At 39.5% G+C, this 16,974-nt stretch overlaps 1 protein-coding gene across 3 annotated transcripts in view; it reads right to left on the bottom strand.

Moving 5' to 3' along the window:
- STPG4 (sperm-tail PG-rich repeat containing 4) overlaps positions 1–16,974 on the bottom strand; it is a 118,162-nt gene that overhangs the window by 97,320 nt on the left and 3,868 nt on the right. For all 3 annotated transcript variants that reach the window (XR_015249230.1, XM_086701156.1, XM_025932772.2), the window contains exons 3-5: positions 16,655–16,912; positions 3,387–3,451; positions 3,119–3,173 (exon numbers count right to left, since the gene is read on the bottom strand). Coding sequence is in view for 2 of the 3 variants with exons in the window: in XM_086701156.1 (XP_086557282.1) it covers positions 3,119–3,173; positions 3,387–3,451; positions 16,655–16,912 (378 nt within the window). In the remaining variant the exon portion in view is untranslated. The remainder of the gene's footprint in view (positions 1–3,118; positions 3,174–3,386; positions 3,452–16,654; positions 16,913–16,974) is intronic.

Below are 16,974 nucleotides of genomic sequence, written 5' to 3'. Positions count from 1 at the left end.
TCTTTACTAATAGTAAACAAATTATTATTAGCTCACAGCATTCGTTTAAAGCATATATTTCAATCCGGGCGCCTGGATGGCTCAGTCGGTTGAGCATCCAACTTCAGCTCAGGTCATAATGTCACAGTTTGTGAGTTTGAGCCCTGCGTCGGGCTCTGTGCTGACAGCTGGGGGCCTAGAGCCTACTTCAGATTCTGTGTCTCCCTCTCTCTCTGCCCCTCCCCTGCGAGCGCACTCTCTGTCTGTCTCTCTCTCTCTCTCTCTCTCAAAAGTAAATAAACATTTAAAAAAATTTTTAACAATATATTTCAGGGGATATAGAGTATTACCTAGCGAAAAAAATCCATGTGTCTTGACTTCTTGCTGCCAAAGCCAGCCAGACACATTCATCTGTCTCTGTTCCACCTATCAAATAAAAAAGGCATAACTATCCACCCCCCATTCCACACACACACCCAAGAGAAGAGACAACAGCCAGCAGAGATAACATATCTGGGGTAGACATGAAGCAGTCTGGAGGAATGGTACCTGATATGGCTCAGTGGGGAGAGCTGAAGCCCACGCACCTGGAGAGGGCCTGCCAGAGGAGCAGGCTGATTTGCTCCACAGAACCCAAAAGAAGGTCAGGAATTTCGGCCCTGAGGAGCCCCTGTGAGGTGGGAATGGGTGGTGGGGGCTGAACATAGGAGGGCTGGTAGACCTCTCCTCTCTAGGTCCCTCTGCCTCACGCCCTTCCTGCATCCGAGGGTGTGTGTGTGGGGGGGGGGGGGGGTTCATTCCTGGGAAGACTGCACCAGAGAACTGGACTCAGGAGCCCCAGGCACTCTGAGGACAGGAGCCTTCACTAAAAACAGGAATTGAGTGAGCTCTTTACACACAAAACGGTGAGACCTCCCAGCCCCTTCCCCGTCTCAGCTCCCAGAACACCAGCAACTGGCCTATACCTAAGCCAGAGGCTGAGGAGTCATTTTGAAGCTACTGATATGTCCGGGAGAAAAGGCCTAGGGACACCCAAAGGAAAAACCACGCCCTCCTCCCATCAATCCACAGTGAAATCCACTGGACATAATCTCTACCTATGTTCGTGTCCTGTGCCTGCTGTGACAAATTTCTATAAATTTGGTGACTTAAAACAACCGAATTTTATTCTCTCATAGTTCCAGAGGCCAGAAGTCTGAAATCAGTGTCACTGGACTAAAATCAAAGTGTCATCAGGGATACCTCTGGAGGCTCTAGGAAAGGGTCTGTCCTCACCTCTTCCAGCTCCTGGTGATGGCCACCTTCCTAAGCTTGTGGCCGCATCACTCTAACCTCTGCCTCTGTGGCCACATTGCCTTCCCCCCTTCTCAATCTCCCCCTGCCTTTCTTATACAGACACCTGTGATTGCATATAAGGTCCACTGGAAATCCAGGATAATCTCCCCATCTCAAGATCCTTCACATAATCACACGGACAGTTTCTGCCACATGAGGTAACCTTCACAGGTTCTAACTAGGACACAGACACAGCTTTGGCGCCATTATTCATCCAAGCACACCATCCACATACAGTTTTCAATTAACCTTTTAGCTTCTCACACTTCCTTTACCTGTTTTACTTTTCTATTGATGTTTCTCCTATAGATTGTTTTTTTTTTTATTAAGTTTATTGATTTGGGGAGAGAAAAAGAGGGGGGAAGGGACAGAGAGAGAGAGAGAGAGAGAGAGAGAGAGAGAGAGACAGAGAATCCTAGGCAGCCTCCACACGGTCAGCATTGGTGGAGAGCCCAATGCGGGGCTCAAACTCATGAACCATGAGATCATGACCTGAGCCGAAGTTGGATGCTTAACCGACTGAGCCACCCAGGGGTCCCTCCTATAGAGTGTTAAGAGAAGTGTAGATAAGGCTGTTAGCCCTTTATCTGCCATGTATGTTGAAAATATTTTCCTAATTCCTGTTTACTTATTTACAGTTTGTTTTCTGATATACAAAAAAATTTAAATCAAATACTTCTTTTCCTTTGCAGTTCATCCATTGCTATTACTCAGAAAATCTACCTTATCCTAAAATTAGATATATGCCAATATGTTTTCTTCTGGTTTTATGGTTTCAAAAGTATTTAATTCTTTAATCAATATGAATTCATTTTAATATGTGGTATGAGGAATCTAACTTAATTTTCTAAGTTGTTTCATCAATTGTCTAGCATAAAATAGCTCTTCCTTTTTCCTACTAATTTGACACACCATCTTTATCAAATATAAAAATCTCACATAGTCTATGGTCTGTTTCTGAACTCTGTTATTTACATTCCCCTTTTGGATGTTCACTGTATGTTTCTCTTCCCCTGAGTTTCTAGTTACAAATAGGTAATTCAAGTCCATCAAACCATCCCTAAATAATTTCATATTTCCTTAATCCTTCAAAATGTTTATATAATTATTTATTTTTTGGCATCCCACTAGTTAGTTATCTAAAGGAGTTCATTTTTATCATAACACATGTACATATATTTGGAAACTTGTAGAAACAGGTAGGCATTTTCACACTTTGGAAAGAAACCAGAGACAGATACTTTTCCTTCTTGCTGTTAATATAATGATCTATCAAATATCTCTGACTTTATCAATCAATTAAATCAATAAATGCCATGTGTCAGCTATTTTTCTACATGTTATGTAAACAGGACAAAAACAGACAAAAATCCTCACCTTTATGAAGCTTATATTCTAGTGAGGGAGACAGATAAAACAGGAGAAATTAATGTTTAAGTGTAATGTATCAGATAGTAATGAGCAATATGGAGAAAACAAAACAAAACAAAATAAGGAAGGGGCACAGAAAATTCTGAACAGGTGACCAAGGATGACTTCACTGAGAAGGTGATAGGAGTCAAGACTTACAGAAAGTAAAGAAGTCTTTACTTTTATTCTATAACTTGACACAAATGGACTACTTACACTGAAATCCCTAGTATATCTTCAGATATACTTTAAGTACATATTAAATCAATTACATTAATCATTCATTGCTTATCTACTACAGTGAACAAAAGGTTAATCTTGATATCTCAACATGAACCATTGCATGTTTTAAACATCAAATTCATCAGGAGTTATGTGTCTACAATATACTTACAGGAGTGAAGCAGCTTGTTGGAAATCTTTGAACTGCAGAACGAAATACGAAGCTCCTATATTAAAAAAAGAAAAGATGATATTCTAAATCTGTTTTTTAATGTGAGAACTTTATTAACTTATTCCCTATCTCTCACTAAATATTTAAAAATGCTAATCTGGATATGATGGGCATAAATGAGGTTTAAAATCCACTAGTATTGGTTAAGTATGTAAATAAAAAGGCATGAGTGAAATTATTAAAAGCAACTTAATAAGTATATAATTACCTGGAAGCGTGCTTGGGAACTGGTGCAGGAAGTAGATCGTATTGCCCTGGTGAAAGCTTAACTGACTACACAGAATGGACAAGGACACCAAAAATAGATTAATACAGGTCTCAAGCTCACTTTATTTTATTACCTGTCATTCATAATCCTTTATTTTATGACCATACAGCATTATATAATTTATTCTCTATCTTAATAATGGAAAAAATACATTTTCAAAGATGGAGCTTCAAAACATTCAACCAATGCTCACTTTTCATGGTAACTTTTTTTTAATGTTTGTTTTTGGGAGAGAGAGAGAGAGAGAGAGAGAGAGAGAGAGAGAGTGAGTGAGCAGAACAGGGGAGGGGCAAAGAGAGAGGGAGACAGAGGATTCAAAGCAGGCTCCACAATGACAGCAGAGAGCCCAGTGCAGGACTCTAACTCATGAACCATGAGATCATGACCTGAGCTGAAGTCAGATGTTCAACCAACTGAACCACCCAGGGCCCCTTCTTCATAAATTTATATGACAGTATGCCTGAGATGATGCATAGAAAAATGCTGTAAAATTGATCATATTTTAAATGTACTAGATTCAACGAATCCATTTCAATTACCATTTAGTGAGCCTGCTCTGTAGGTAAAGAACTGTGCTGGGTGTAATGGGGAATACAATAGTCCCTGACCAGCAGGAGTGAGAAGGCACACACATAAACAATTCTAATATAAAATACTATAAATAAAATTATAAAAGATAGACTGAGGGTAGGAAGAGATTAAACCCAACTGAGTGACCCACAGTTAATATCACATACTCAATGGTGAAAAGCCAAAAGCTTTCCTCTAAGATCAGGATAGGAGAAGGCTGCCCACTCTCTCCATTCCTATTCAACATAGCATTGGAAATGCCAGCCAGAGTAATTAGGCAAGAAAAAAAATAAAAAGCATCCAAATTGGAAAGAAAGAAGCAAAACTGTTCCCGTTCACAGATGACATGATCTTATACATAAAAAATCCTAAAGACTCCACCAAAAAACTGTTAGAATAAATAAAATCAGTAAATTTACAGGATACCAGAACAACTTACAAAAATCAGTTGAGTTTCCATGTACTAACAATGAACTACCATTTTTTAAAAAATTTTTTAATGTTTATTTATTTTTTGAGAGAGACAGAGAGAGAGAGAGAGACGGAGAGCAAGCCGGGGACAGGCAGAAAGAGAGAGAGAGAGAGAGAGAGAGAGAGAGAGAGAGATCCCAAGCAGGCTCCATGCTGTCAGCACAGAGCCCCCGATGCAGGGCTCAAATTCACCAACTGTGAGATCATGACCCCAGCCAAAACCAAAAGTTGGATGCTTAAATGATTGAGCCACCCAGGCACCCCTAACAATGAACTATCTGAAAAAGAAATTAAGAAAATAATCTTATTTACAATAGCATCAGAAACAGTAAACACTTAGGAATTAATTTAGCTAGAGAGGTGAATGATCTATAAACCGAAAACTGTAAGACACTGATAAAAGAAATTAAAGAAGGCACAAATAAATGCAAAGATATCCTGTGTTCATGGACTGGAAGAATTAATATTGTTAAAATACCTATACTACCTGAAGCAATCTACAGATCCAATGCAATCCCTATCAAAATTCCAACTGCATATTTCATACATATAGAAAAAACAATCCTAATATTGATATGGAATCATCTAAGACTGCCAACAGTCAAAGCAATCTTGATAAATAACAAAGCTGGAGGCATCACACCTCCTGATTTTAAACCATAGCTATAGTAATCAAAATAGTGTTGTACTAGAATAAAAACAGACATATAGACCAATAGAACAGAGTGGAGAGACCAGAAATAAACCCACTAATATTGAACAAGAGCACCAAGAATACACAGTGGGTAGAGGATAGTCTCTTCAATAAATGGTAATGGGGAAACTGGATATCCACATGCAAAGAATGAAACTAGACTCCTATCTTACACTGCTCACAAAAATTAATTCAAAATGGACTGAATACTTAAATGTAAACCTGAAACCACAGACTTCTAGATGAAAATACAGGGAAAACCTCTTTGACATTGGTTTTAGCAATGACTGTTTTGGATTTTTTTTTTATAAATTGTTAATATCCAAAATACATAAGGAACTCATACAACTCATGACTTTTTGTAGCAAAACAAAAACAAATAATCTGATTAAAAATTAGCAAAAGACCTAAATTTTTCTAAAGAAGACATACAAGTGGCTAACATGTACATGAAATGGTGTTCAATGTCATTAATTGTCAGGGAAATGCAAATCAAACTAAAATGAGCTATCACCTCACACCTGTTAGGAAGGCTATTATCAAAAAGATAAGAGATAACAAGTGTTGGTCAGAATGTGGAGAAAAGGAAACCCTTGTGCACTATTGGTAAGAATGTAAAATTATACAGCCATTATAGGAAACAGTATGGAGGTTCCTCAAAAATTAAAAAATAGAACTACCATATGATCTAGTAATCCCATTTCTGGGTATATATCCAAAGGAAACAAAATCAATATCTAGAAGAGATATCTGACTCCCATGTTCACTGCAGCATTATTCACAAATAGCCAAGCCAGGGAAACAACCCAAATATCCACTGATGGATGAATGGATAATGAATACATATGTGATATAAATTATATATGTGTGTGTGTGTATATAAATGAGCATAATATCTGTCTATTTATCTATCTGCCTATTTACCTACCTACCACAGGAATATTATTCAACAATAAAAAAGGAAATCCTGCCATTTGCAACAACATGGATGAAACTGGAGCTCATTATGCTAAGTGATGTAAGCCAGAGAAAGACAAATACTGTTTCATATCACTTATATGTGGGATATAAAAGGGTACTCATATAGGGGCACCTGGTGCGCTCAGTTGTTGGGAGTGTGTGACTCTTGATCCCTGGGTTTTGAGTTTGAGCCACACATTAGGTGTAAAGATTGCTTTAAAAATAAAATCTTTAAAAAAAAAAAAGAAAGAAAAGGGTACTCATAGAAACATAGAGTAGAATGGTGGTTGAGAGGGTCTGGGGGTGGGGAAATGGGGAGACGAATGTCAAAGGGTACAAACTTTCAGTTACTGGATGAATAAGTTCTGGGGATATAACGTGACTATAGTTAATACTGTATTGTATCCTTGACAACTGCTAAGAGACTAGATCTTATGGGTTCTCACCACACACACACACAAAATACTATGTGAAGTGATGGATATGTAATGAACTTGATGTGGTAATCATTTCATGAGGCATGCAAATATATGCCATTTTATTTGTCAGTTATACCTCAGTAAAGCCAGGGGAAAATAAATAAATAAATCCATCTGGGTGATCTAAAGATGGAGAAGACAGTGAGACTTGAGTGCGGTTTTAGGGAAGGCAGGACTTCCTCGAGGGGGCCAAGGAAGGGCATTTTAAGGAGGAATGTTGCAGAAGAGATTGTCTCTCTACCTACTGCCAAACTTACTGCAAACTACCTGGGTGACTCCATTGTCCCTGGATCTTCAGATAATAGCCCGGAAGTGTGTGACATAAGGGAGTGTCAGGAGCTGGTGCACACACAGAGTGGAATAGATAAGGAGAAGCCAGGGGAAGACTGACCAGACCTCCAGAACTGCCTATGTTGAAGGAGTTGGCAGGGAGGAGTTGTATTAAGAAATCCTGGGAAGAATCATTCCTTGAAATGAACAATCTCTTCCACCCCCTATTATTTTAAAATCAGATTTAAAAGTATAATACTGCCTTTGTTGAAAATGAGGCATCCATATCCTGGCATCACCTGCCACATGGAAGTTCAGCCATTCTATCTCACCCCACAGCTGTCTTTCACATCCTAATACAATTTTGATTGCAGAGGCAGCTTTTTGTGGATATAGTGATAATAACCGTAAATACAGATTTTATGATGAAATATATACATTATCCTGATGCACCTGTGCCTTCTTCATTGCTCACTCGACATAATAAACACCAAGGAAACACGTGTTTGTTTGTTTATGACACCATGGAAGCACAGGAATGTATTTTAAGCAGGCAACTTTCTTGGGGGCCACAGCATTTTATTTCTTGATTTTGATGATGGTTGCATGTATATTTCCTTTCTATTTACTTTAAATTGTGCATATATGGTTTATGCTCATTGTTCTTGTGCTCTCTCTCCTTTATGCACATATACACACATACAGAGGAAGAGAAATGAGAAAGAGAACTGAAAAGTTAAGAAAAAATCTTAAGCAGCTGTTTATTCTTCTATATTCAGCAATCACAAAAGATTTACATAATAAAGTACTCATGGAAAAACTCTTAGCATTAATCTAGAAAGGAATATTGGTTACCCATAGCTTCTATATTTATCCTATTTTATTTGGCATTGGCCATCCTTTGCTATTTGATATAGCTGAGAGAGGGCTGATTTTTTTCCATAAAATCTTAAATAGCTGCCTTACATAAGAGACTGTTTCTCTGTGTATTGCTGAACTTGTTGCAAACTATCTGGGTGGTTCCATTATCTTTGGGTCTAATGGAATATATATGTATATATAACTCAAAAAGAATGGATATGTGTGTATGTATGTATGTGTATGCATATGTGCATGCACACACGCACACACACAGACACACACATACTTTCCTAATTCCAACATATGCTTCTGAATTCTTCATTTGTTAAGATAAGGCTCAGAGAATATAGACTATGTGCCCATAAAAAGACCTGACTCTAGCTAATTGTTTCAATTCACATTGATTAGGCACTCAGAAATCTTACAATCTTGGGATCATAAAATAGGGCAGGATCTCAGTGTGGATACTTAATTCAGTAGGGTGGTACCAGCACCATCAATGTCAGAAACCTGGAATAAGTGAAAAAAAAATCCAACTCTACTTATTAGGTCCTTGGTGTGACAATATTTTGAAAACCCAGATCTATAAATAGGTGGGACAGAAGGAAACATATTTTTCACTCCTTTAGAATCCCTACCAGAATAATCATAAGGTGAATGAAGTGAATGGGCTAGCAGGTGCAATATTTTTAAGCACTATTGGTGGAAATTTCACCAAATGTATCTCTGAGAAGTCAAGTCTCTTATGTCATATGAAAGGATCACTGATTCACTGCTCAGACTTGGGTCTGAGAAATAGACAACATAGGACTTTCTCAAAAAGAAGTCTGCCTCATGATAGCAATGATATTGTTCTTAATTATGCCAGTATCTTGTAGTTTTCATCAGCTCCAAAAGAACCCTAAGAACTACAAATGCATCCCAGTCCCTGAGAGGGGTTCTCCATATCCATTTTTCAAAAATCATTTTCATTAGCTGTTTTCTTGACATATTTGCATATTTGGCAATTACTGCCTTGCCTTGCAGATACTCTCTGAGAACTTAACCTCAAAAAATATTTGCTAAATGAGCCAACTCTGAGGGCCACTTTTTAAATTTAAATGAACAACGAACTGTCTCATCTACATTTTGCTCTTCATTATCCCAACATTTACCTCTTGAGTTCCCTACAGTATTACTTGCCAGCCCCTCTTTGGGCGCAACGTTTCTCTCCGTTGATATTTTGCTCAATGCAAAACCATCCTATTGAAATTTCCATCAGACATTTCTTTTACCATGGTACGCTTTTCATATTAACATGTCTTCAGAGATAGCATCAAAGCTATAAACACAGCTAAGAACTATCAATGTATCAACCAGATTTTCTCAACCTCAGTCTCCCAATCAGCTGTTCAAGGATGTCTTTTGAACACATTAGAATGGATCCTTTGGCTAACTTTCTAAGTTAACAGGGGTGCCTTTCCAGCCTGGCCCCCTCCTTACGATATGGGGGTGGGGAAAGGCCGAATCACCAAGTTTGTTTCCTTTTACATGAGCGTCATCTTCTAAGGCTAAAGCTAACCTAGACAGAAGTTTCAAGCAATTTTAAATCTTGTTTGTGATTTTCACTGAAACGTTCCCAACCTAGAGGAAGTAAATAAGAGAAGATTTAAAATGGAAAATGTAATGTAACCCTCACTTCTCAAGAGGAAACCAGTTAATGATTGCTTAAGTACCTCTCAAGAAAAGGAAGGATGCATTTAACATTATATATATGTATATTTGATTTTATTCATACAAATGGGATTATACTATAATATTTGTCTGTTTCTTGTGTGTTTTCATTTAATAATATATACCTTGGAGATACTTCCATATCAACACATATAGATTTACATCATTATCTTTAATTGTTGCACAATATACCACTGTATGGATGTACCATTATATAATTAGTCCTCTGATTAAATAAAATTATAAACAATGCTACAGTACTGTGTATAACATCTCATTGTACTTTTGTAAGACCATTTGTAAATTCCTGAGAGTGGAATCCCTTACTATGTGCATTTAAAACACTGCTAGAAACTGACAAATTACCCTCCAAAATACTTGCAATAATTTGTATTATACAGTGTATGAGAATATGCTTCTGTACCCTCTTTGCCAATAATGGGTATCATTAAACTTAAATTGTTGGTCATCTGACAGGCAAAGAATTGTGTCTAGCTGCTTTTGTTCCTTTGTAATTATTTCATTATTAGTTGAAGCCAAGCATCACTTTATGGTTTTGTGTGTGTGTGTGTGTGTGTGTGTGTGTGTGTGTTTAGTAACTGGTATGCCTGTGAATTGCTAGTTCACATCCTTTGTTCATTTTTAAAACAGACTATTTCAATTGGATTATAAGAGAATATGACTCATTTTTACCCTTTGATGCAAGAGTGTTGAAGCCACACAATTACTGACTCATTAGCTACACACTGGGTCAGAGTCACCATCTTCTCCCTGTCCTGTGCATTGTAGGGAAACTTGGGAACAGACTTTGCTGACTTCAGGTTATTTGGAAGTTCCCATAGCATATTGATTTCAACCTTATACTTAAAAATTTTCTCATTCGAGTCATTTAATTCATGTTTCTAGTTGAAAACATAAACAGCAGATGTAAAATGGCACTGGACTTACAATATCCTGTAAGATGGAGCTGCAGAATAGCACAATTTTTCTTTTCATTTTTTTGAGAGAGAGAACATGAGCAGGGGAGGGGCAAAGGAGGAGAGAGAGAGAGAGAGAGAGAGAGAGAGAGAGAGAGAAAGAGAGAGACTCTTAAGCAGGCTCCACATCCAACTCCAAGCCAATGCGGGGCTCAATCTCATGACCCTGAGATCATGACCTGAGCTGAAATCAAGAGTCAGATGCTCCACCAGATGAGCCACCCAGGTGCCCCTAGCACAATTTTTCTGTAAGAGAATTTTGGCAATGCATCTCCAAAGACTTAGATACATATATACCCTTTCCCCAACAATTCCACTCTACGACTAACAGCAGAAAATGGTTGAATATATTAGGATATGCCATATAGTAGAATACTATGCAGCTATTTAAAATGTTGTAGAGAGGGGCACCTGGGTGGCTCAGTTGGTTAAACATCCGACTCTTGATATTGCCTCAGGTCATGACCTCTCAGTTTGTGAGATGGAGCCTGCTTGGGATTCTCTCCCCTCTCTCTCTGCCCCTCCCCCCACTTGTGCATGCTCGCATGTGCACTCGTTCTCTCTGTCTCTCTCTCTCTCTCAAAATAAATAAATAAACATTTAAAAAATAAAATAAAATGATGTAGAGAATATATAATGGTGTGGAAAAGATTCAGTCTATTTCTAAGCAGAAAAAACAGATCTGGTTTCTATTTATAGCAAGCTAGGTTATTTAGATAATAAACTTTCCATTGCAGACGACTATGGAAATAAGGAATAAAATATTAAAAGCAAATAGAGTTTTTAAAACAATATGCAACTGCTAACAATACAATAAGGAATCATAAGAACCACAAGCCAAGACACAGCAAAAAGCCAGAGAGGCACTGTGGCCTAGTTTTGCCCAGAGAAAGTTTACTGGTCCAGACCAAACTCAGCAGAAGAACCGAGCTGTGTCTGAGGGACTGAGGGAACTTCAGAGTTCTACAAGGATCCAGAGGTCAAAGCCTGGGCCCATCAATGATGGTGATCTAATGGGAGTCCTACCCACAGGACTTGGAGGCCCTAAAAGAGCACTTCGTGAAAGTAAACTCTCCCACATCACCCAATGTTAAGGGTCTGTAGAAAGAGTTGCCGTGGTGCTAAGCAGAACTGGAAGAGGGGAAAAAAATCCATCGTTGAGAAAGTGTACCCCTGGGGTGGTCCCTTTCACAGATTCCAGTCCAAATTCCCATCATTGGAACTATCCAAGAACATATAAGCAGTGCATTTCAAGTGGCACCATACTGGTAGCTCCCCAAAATATCAGCAGAACCAAAAGCTGAAGGAAAACACTTCCATCTTGGATCTTAGGATCCATGAAAACAAGTTTTGAGGAGCAATGAGCAAATACACATAGTCAAAGAAAATCGCACATCAAAGGAAACAAATAGAGTAAGTCCCAGTCAGAGTTCAGATATTTGGGTAATCATTCATTCATTCCACATTCAACAAATATTAACCATCAGACACTGTTCTAGAGGCAAAGATGTAACAGTGAACAAAACAGATAAATATTCATGTCCTCATGAAGCTTCACTCTCATGGAAAAAAACAGACAATAAAATAATAATAAATATAATAAATAATAAAATAATAATAAATACAAAGTGCAAGTAAATTATATAGTATATTGATTGCTATAGGTGCTAAAAAAAAAATAATAAGGCCAGGGTAGAGAAGGTCAGGAGTGTCAGGTGGCCAATTAAAAATTTTTTTTTAAGTTTATTTATTTTTGACAGAGAGAGAGAGAGAGACAGAGACAGAGACAGAGCATGAGTGGGGGAGGGGAAGAGAAAGAGGGAGACACAGAATCTGAAGCAGGCTTCAGGATCTGAGCTCTCAGCACAGAGCCCAACACAGGGCTCAAACTCACAGACAGTGAGATCATGACCTGAGACAAAGTTGGACGCTCAACTGACTGAGCCACCCAGGCACCCCATCAGGTGGCCAATTTAAATGGGGCTCATTGAGAAAGTGACACTTGAGGAAAGACCTGAAGAAGGAGATGAAGTGAGCCATGCAGATAACCTGGAATAAGAGCATTCCAGAAGAAGGAAGATCCAGTGCAAAGATACTGGGGTGGAGGGCCCAGCTCAAGAAGCAGCCAGGAGGCCAGTGGGGCAGGAAGAGAGTGAGAGAGAATATAGTAAGATGAAGCCACTTCACAATAAACCTTTTGACCCTGAGGACAACCACTCAGAGATCACGCCCACTATCACAAAGGTTCTCAATCAGGAAGGAGGTGGATTAGTTTGCTGGTTGGTTGGCTGGTTTTATTACTTCCCCCTCACCCCCAGGGAACACTTGGAAATGTCTAGAGACAGTTTTGGTTGTTGCAACTGGGAGGGGGAGATCGATAATGGCATCTAACTAGCTAATGGAAACTAATTATCCAGGAATGCTGCTCAACATCCTACAAAGCTCAGAAGAGCCCCCACAACAAGGAATTATCCTGTCCAAAGAAACCCTGAATTAGACACACAAGTGCAGAAATCAAAAAGGCAGTTCAATATATGAATCTGGAGTTTAAGAGAGAAGTCTGGGAAGAAGATATAAATTCGGAAATCTCAAAGCAATAGATGGTGTCCAAAGCCCCGGGACTGAATGAGATCACCAAGGGAGTGAGTGTAGATAGGGAAGATGTGTGAGTGCCAGAGACACTCCAACATGAAGAGGTGAGGGAAGAGGGGCTGAAGAGGTGAGAAGAGAGAACAAGGGTTGAGGAAGAGGAGTTGGGGCATGGAAAGAGGGGAGATGTGAGATAAAGCCACCCACAAGAGTGGCAGAGAACACACACTTAGGGAAGTCCATTCAGTGCCAGGTGAGGTGAAGAATTTAAAATGAGATGAGTCATTCGGCTACATGGATACAAGTACAAAGTTCCCAGAGACTTGGATTTAACCAGTGTTAAATCCCTGGCCTTGCCAGACAAATAAGATGAGCCACCATGGCAAGGGAACTGAGGGTGTACACAGGGAGAAACTCTAATGATTAACTTGGAACTGCAGCTTTGCAAAGACAGAAAACATCAGAAAGTCAGAGGCAGTGAAAAGGAGGATCCACGGATTACAGATCGGAAGGATGGAAAAACTGTTGGGGTTGGGGTGCTAGGGTGAGCGAGACAGAAGATTAGGAGAGGGTGATAAAAGTGGGCTGCACACAGTTGAGCTTGGGGAGAGTTGAAATGATGGATCTTGAAAAACTCTAAGGAGTCAGGAGCTGAGGCAGAGGAGAATTCAAGAAACCGAGAAGCCAGATTATTGGAAGATCATGTACGGGTGTCCTGAAATCATGGCAGGAGACAGTGGTGGTGTGAAGGAGCTAAAATCATCCAGAAATGAGGGAAAGGAACCCAGGGGCTAGCAGAGGATGAGCAGTGACTGGGCAAAGGGTAGGTCATCACACTACAGATGGGGAGACACATGGCCCCACTTCTGTACATGTCCTACAATAATAATCTATTATTTCTCAAAAATAAACACAAAAAGAATTATTGTAAAAATTGAAGGGCCATCTCAAATACTCTTTGGAAAGAGCCAGACATAGATGAGTATACACACACATATGCATGCACATGTACAAACACACACCCACGCACACATATATATGACAAGCGTCTTTGATATAGACTCTCCAGTGAATTACATGCTTCAGAATAAAGGTGTTGAAAACTGTAAAAACGTTCTTACAAATAAAAAGCAGCAATAATGGGTATAAAGTGAATATACTGTTAAAAATTGTGAAGCTGGAGAATGTTGTTCTGTCTTAATAAATAACAACAATGTATATTCTATTTACCTCAAATTCAAATTATTATTATACTTAGTTCTGGTTTTTTAAAAGCCAGAGTTCTGGTTCATAAAATTATGAATTTTATTGGTGAGTAAACAATGTCACATCTCAACAGCTCTCCCCCTCAGAACATTATCGTACACCTTTCAAACAGAAAATTAGGAAAACATTAATTCTTCCAGTTTCTATAGTACAATCCTTTGGGGGAGGTGGAGAGAGAGACAGAGGAAAAAGAAACAGGAAGAGTATGTTTTCAGGTTTTATCCCTCCCTCTGGGTAAGCCAAATTCTTTTGGTCTTTTAAAGGTTTAAATGTTGCCTAATATCAACCTTCTATGTTTTCTCCTTTCAGTAGTGGGTCTTGATCTACCCTCAAAAACTCCTAAAAGCAAGAAGAGAGGAAGTAGAAGGGAAGTGAATGGTGGTGGAGAATGAGGAAGAATGGTTTTCTAGTGGAGGTGGCCAGAATGGTTTCATATGTAGCACAGTTACTGATACCATGCCATAAAAGTCTAAGCATACTTTAGTGTTTGTATTTATCCACTGAAGCAAACAGGATAAGATTTACCCAATGAACACTTACCATTCTGTCCTGGTTCAAAGCTATAATTTGCAAAGCAACAAGAAGGGTTTACATATTGGCTATGATATGTGCTCATCCTGCTGAAAATTTCTTGTCCATCTTCATAACCACAGCCCTTGTATTTAATTCAACCTCCAGTTACAATGCATTCCTTCTCAGGTTATCGCAATAATATTCCAAAAAAGTTGTAGAGACTGATACTATTACTGGCTTCTTTTTTAATTTTTTAAAAATGTTATTTATTTATTTATTTTGAGAGAGAGAGAGTGGGGAGGGGCAGAGAGAGAGGGAGAGAGAGAATCCCAAGCAGGCTCCGGATTCTCAGCACAGAGGCCGACGCAGGGCTCCATCTCACGAACCGTGGGATCATGACCTGAGCCCAAATCAAGAGTCGGACACTTAACCACCCGAGGCATCCAGGTGCCCCTCCCAGAAGCCCCAGGTGGCCTCTTTACAAATGGGAGGCCCAAAGTCCCAAGTCCCAAAGGCCGAGTCACAACTCTGCATTTGCCAGTCTGGAACAGGCTTTCAAGAATGCGGGGCGCCTGGGTGGCGCAGTCGGTTAAGCATCCGACTTCAGCCAGGTCACGATCTCGCGGTCCGTGAGTTCGAACCCTGCGTCAGGCTCTGGGCTGATGGCTCAGAGCCTGGAGCCTGTTTCTGATTCTGTGTCTCCCTCTCTCTCTGCCCCTCCCCCGTTCATGCTCTGTCTCTCTCTGTCCCAAAAATAAATAAACGTTGAAAAAAAAAAAAATTAAAAAAAAAAAAAAAAAAAGAATGCTATGCCCCTCCCTTGAAACACCTACTCTGGATCCACCCATCTAAACCCTGCCCCTCATTCATGGCTGGAGACACACTGGAAAAAGCACCAAATTTGGGCCCCAGAAACCCTCAGTTAAAATTAATGCGTCATCTACTTATCAGCTACATGCCTCTGAACAAATGACTTAGTCTCTATTCACCTCGGTTTTCACATATAAAATGGGGATAACATCTGTTCCACCTATTTCAGAATGTTGGGGAAGAACAACTGAGAGATTACATGTGGAAACTCACAATAAGCTATAAAGAGCCACATAAATGTCATGTATTATTCAAGGTCCAGCTTGGGTCCTACTTAATCCAGGGAGCCTTGCAGCTTTTGAACCCAGCCTACACTGAACTCCCCCTGGCATTTCTTGCCATGCTATTTATCTTAGCACTTGATATATTTGCTCTTGTATTGTTACTCAAATACTCCCCAGTCAGGAACATCTCCCCTGCACAGAACCTAGCACAGGGCTGTAAGCATAGGAGTACTCTGTCTACTACCAATGTTATGAATGAACTGGCGGGGCAGAGAGTAGACTCTGACCTTCTTGGTACCACAGTGCTCATTTCTACAAGAAAGTTCTGAAAAACGTTCGCTATGGGATCTAGGTCTATTCACACTCTAATTAAAGGGTACTACTCACTGGAAAACTTTTCTCGTTAAAAGAAGAGGGTACCCGGCATCAACTGCTTGACAGAACAGAAGTATGGCCCAATCACAGATAAGATCTCAGAAGCCCCCCAAGTCCTCCAAGTCGGGGGAATCCTGCCAACAATACCCAGAGAAGGAATAACTTGTCCCCATGTATTCTCCTTAGGTGAAGGAGACATCACAGGGAAAAATCTTGCTGGACATACTTGCATATTAGGCAGCCCTCATTTGATTTCTGTAGAAAATAAAGCATCATAAAGGTTTGCAATTTCTCCTGGGGAAGATGCACTCTAAGTACATAGAATATTTTCCTCAGGGGTTCTGAGTAGCTTACCCACAAAAAAGTAGCACTTTACCTGATCTTTGTAAACCAGTATGCTGGGGCTTGGCCGTGGTTTGTCTTTAAATGAGTAAGTGGCTCCTTGCTTCTTTAACAAGTCCAAGAAGTCAGGAGGTACATACAGGGGAAGGTCATTTAGTACTGGATCGTTTCTTTGCACAAGAGATGGTTTTTTTCTTCCTTCATTTTTAAAATTGTAGGTTGCTATCACTGGATTTAATAGGGATTCTTCAATAAAAGTTTTCAAGTGGTAAGTGCCAGGGATAGGTGTATTCTGTGGAAAATTGACATCATTTTTTCCGATCAGTATGTGAATGGGTAACATCCCCTAAAGCA

Source organism: Puma concolor, chromosome A3 (assembly GCF_028749965.1).
Source record: "Puma concolor isolate L17-30 chromosome A3, mPumCon1.1.hap2, whole genome shotgun sequence".
In the NCBI taxonomy this organism is placed as follows: domain Eukaryota; kingdom Metazoa; phylum Chordata; class Mammalia; order Carnivora; family Felidae; genus Puma; species Puma concolor.
The sequence above is the reverse complement of the archived record's forward strand: the minus strand, read 5'-3'. Positions and strand labels throughout refer to the sequence as shown.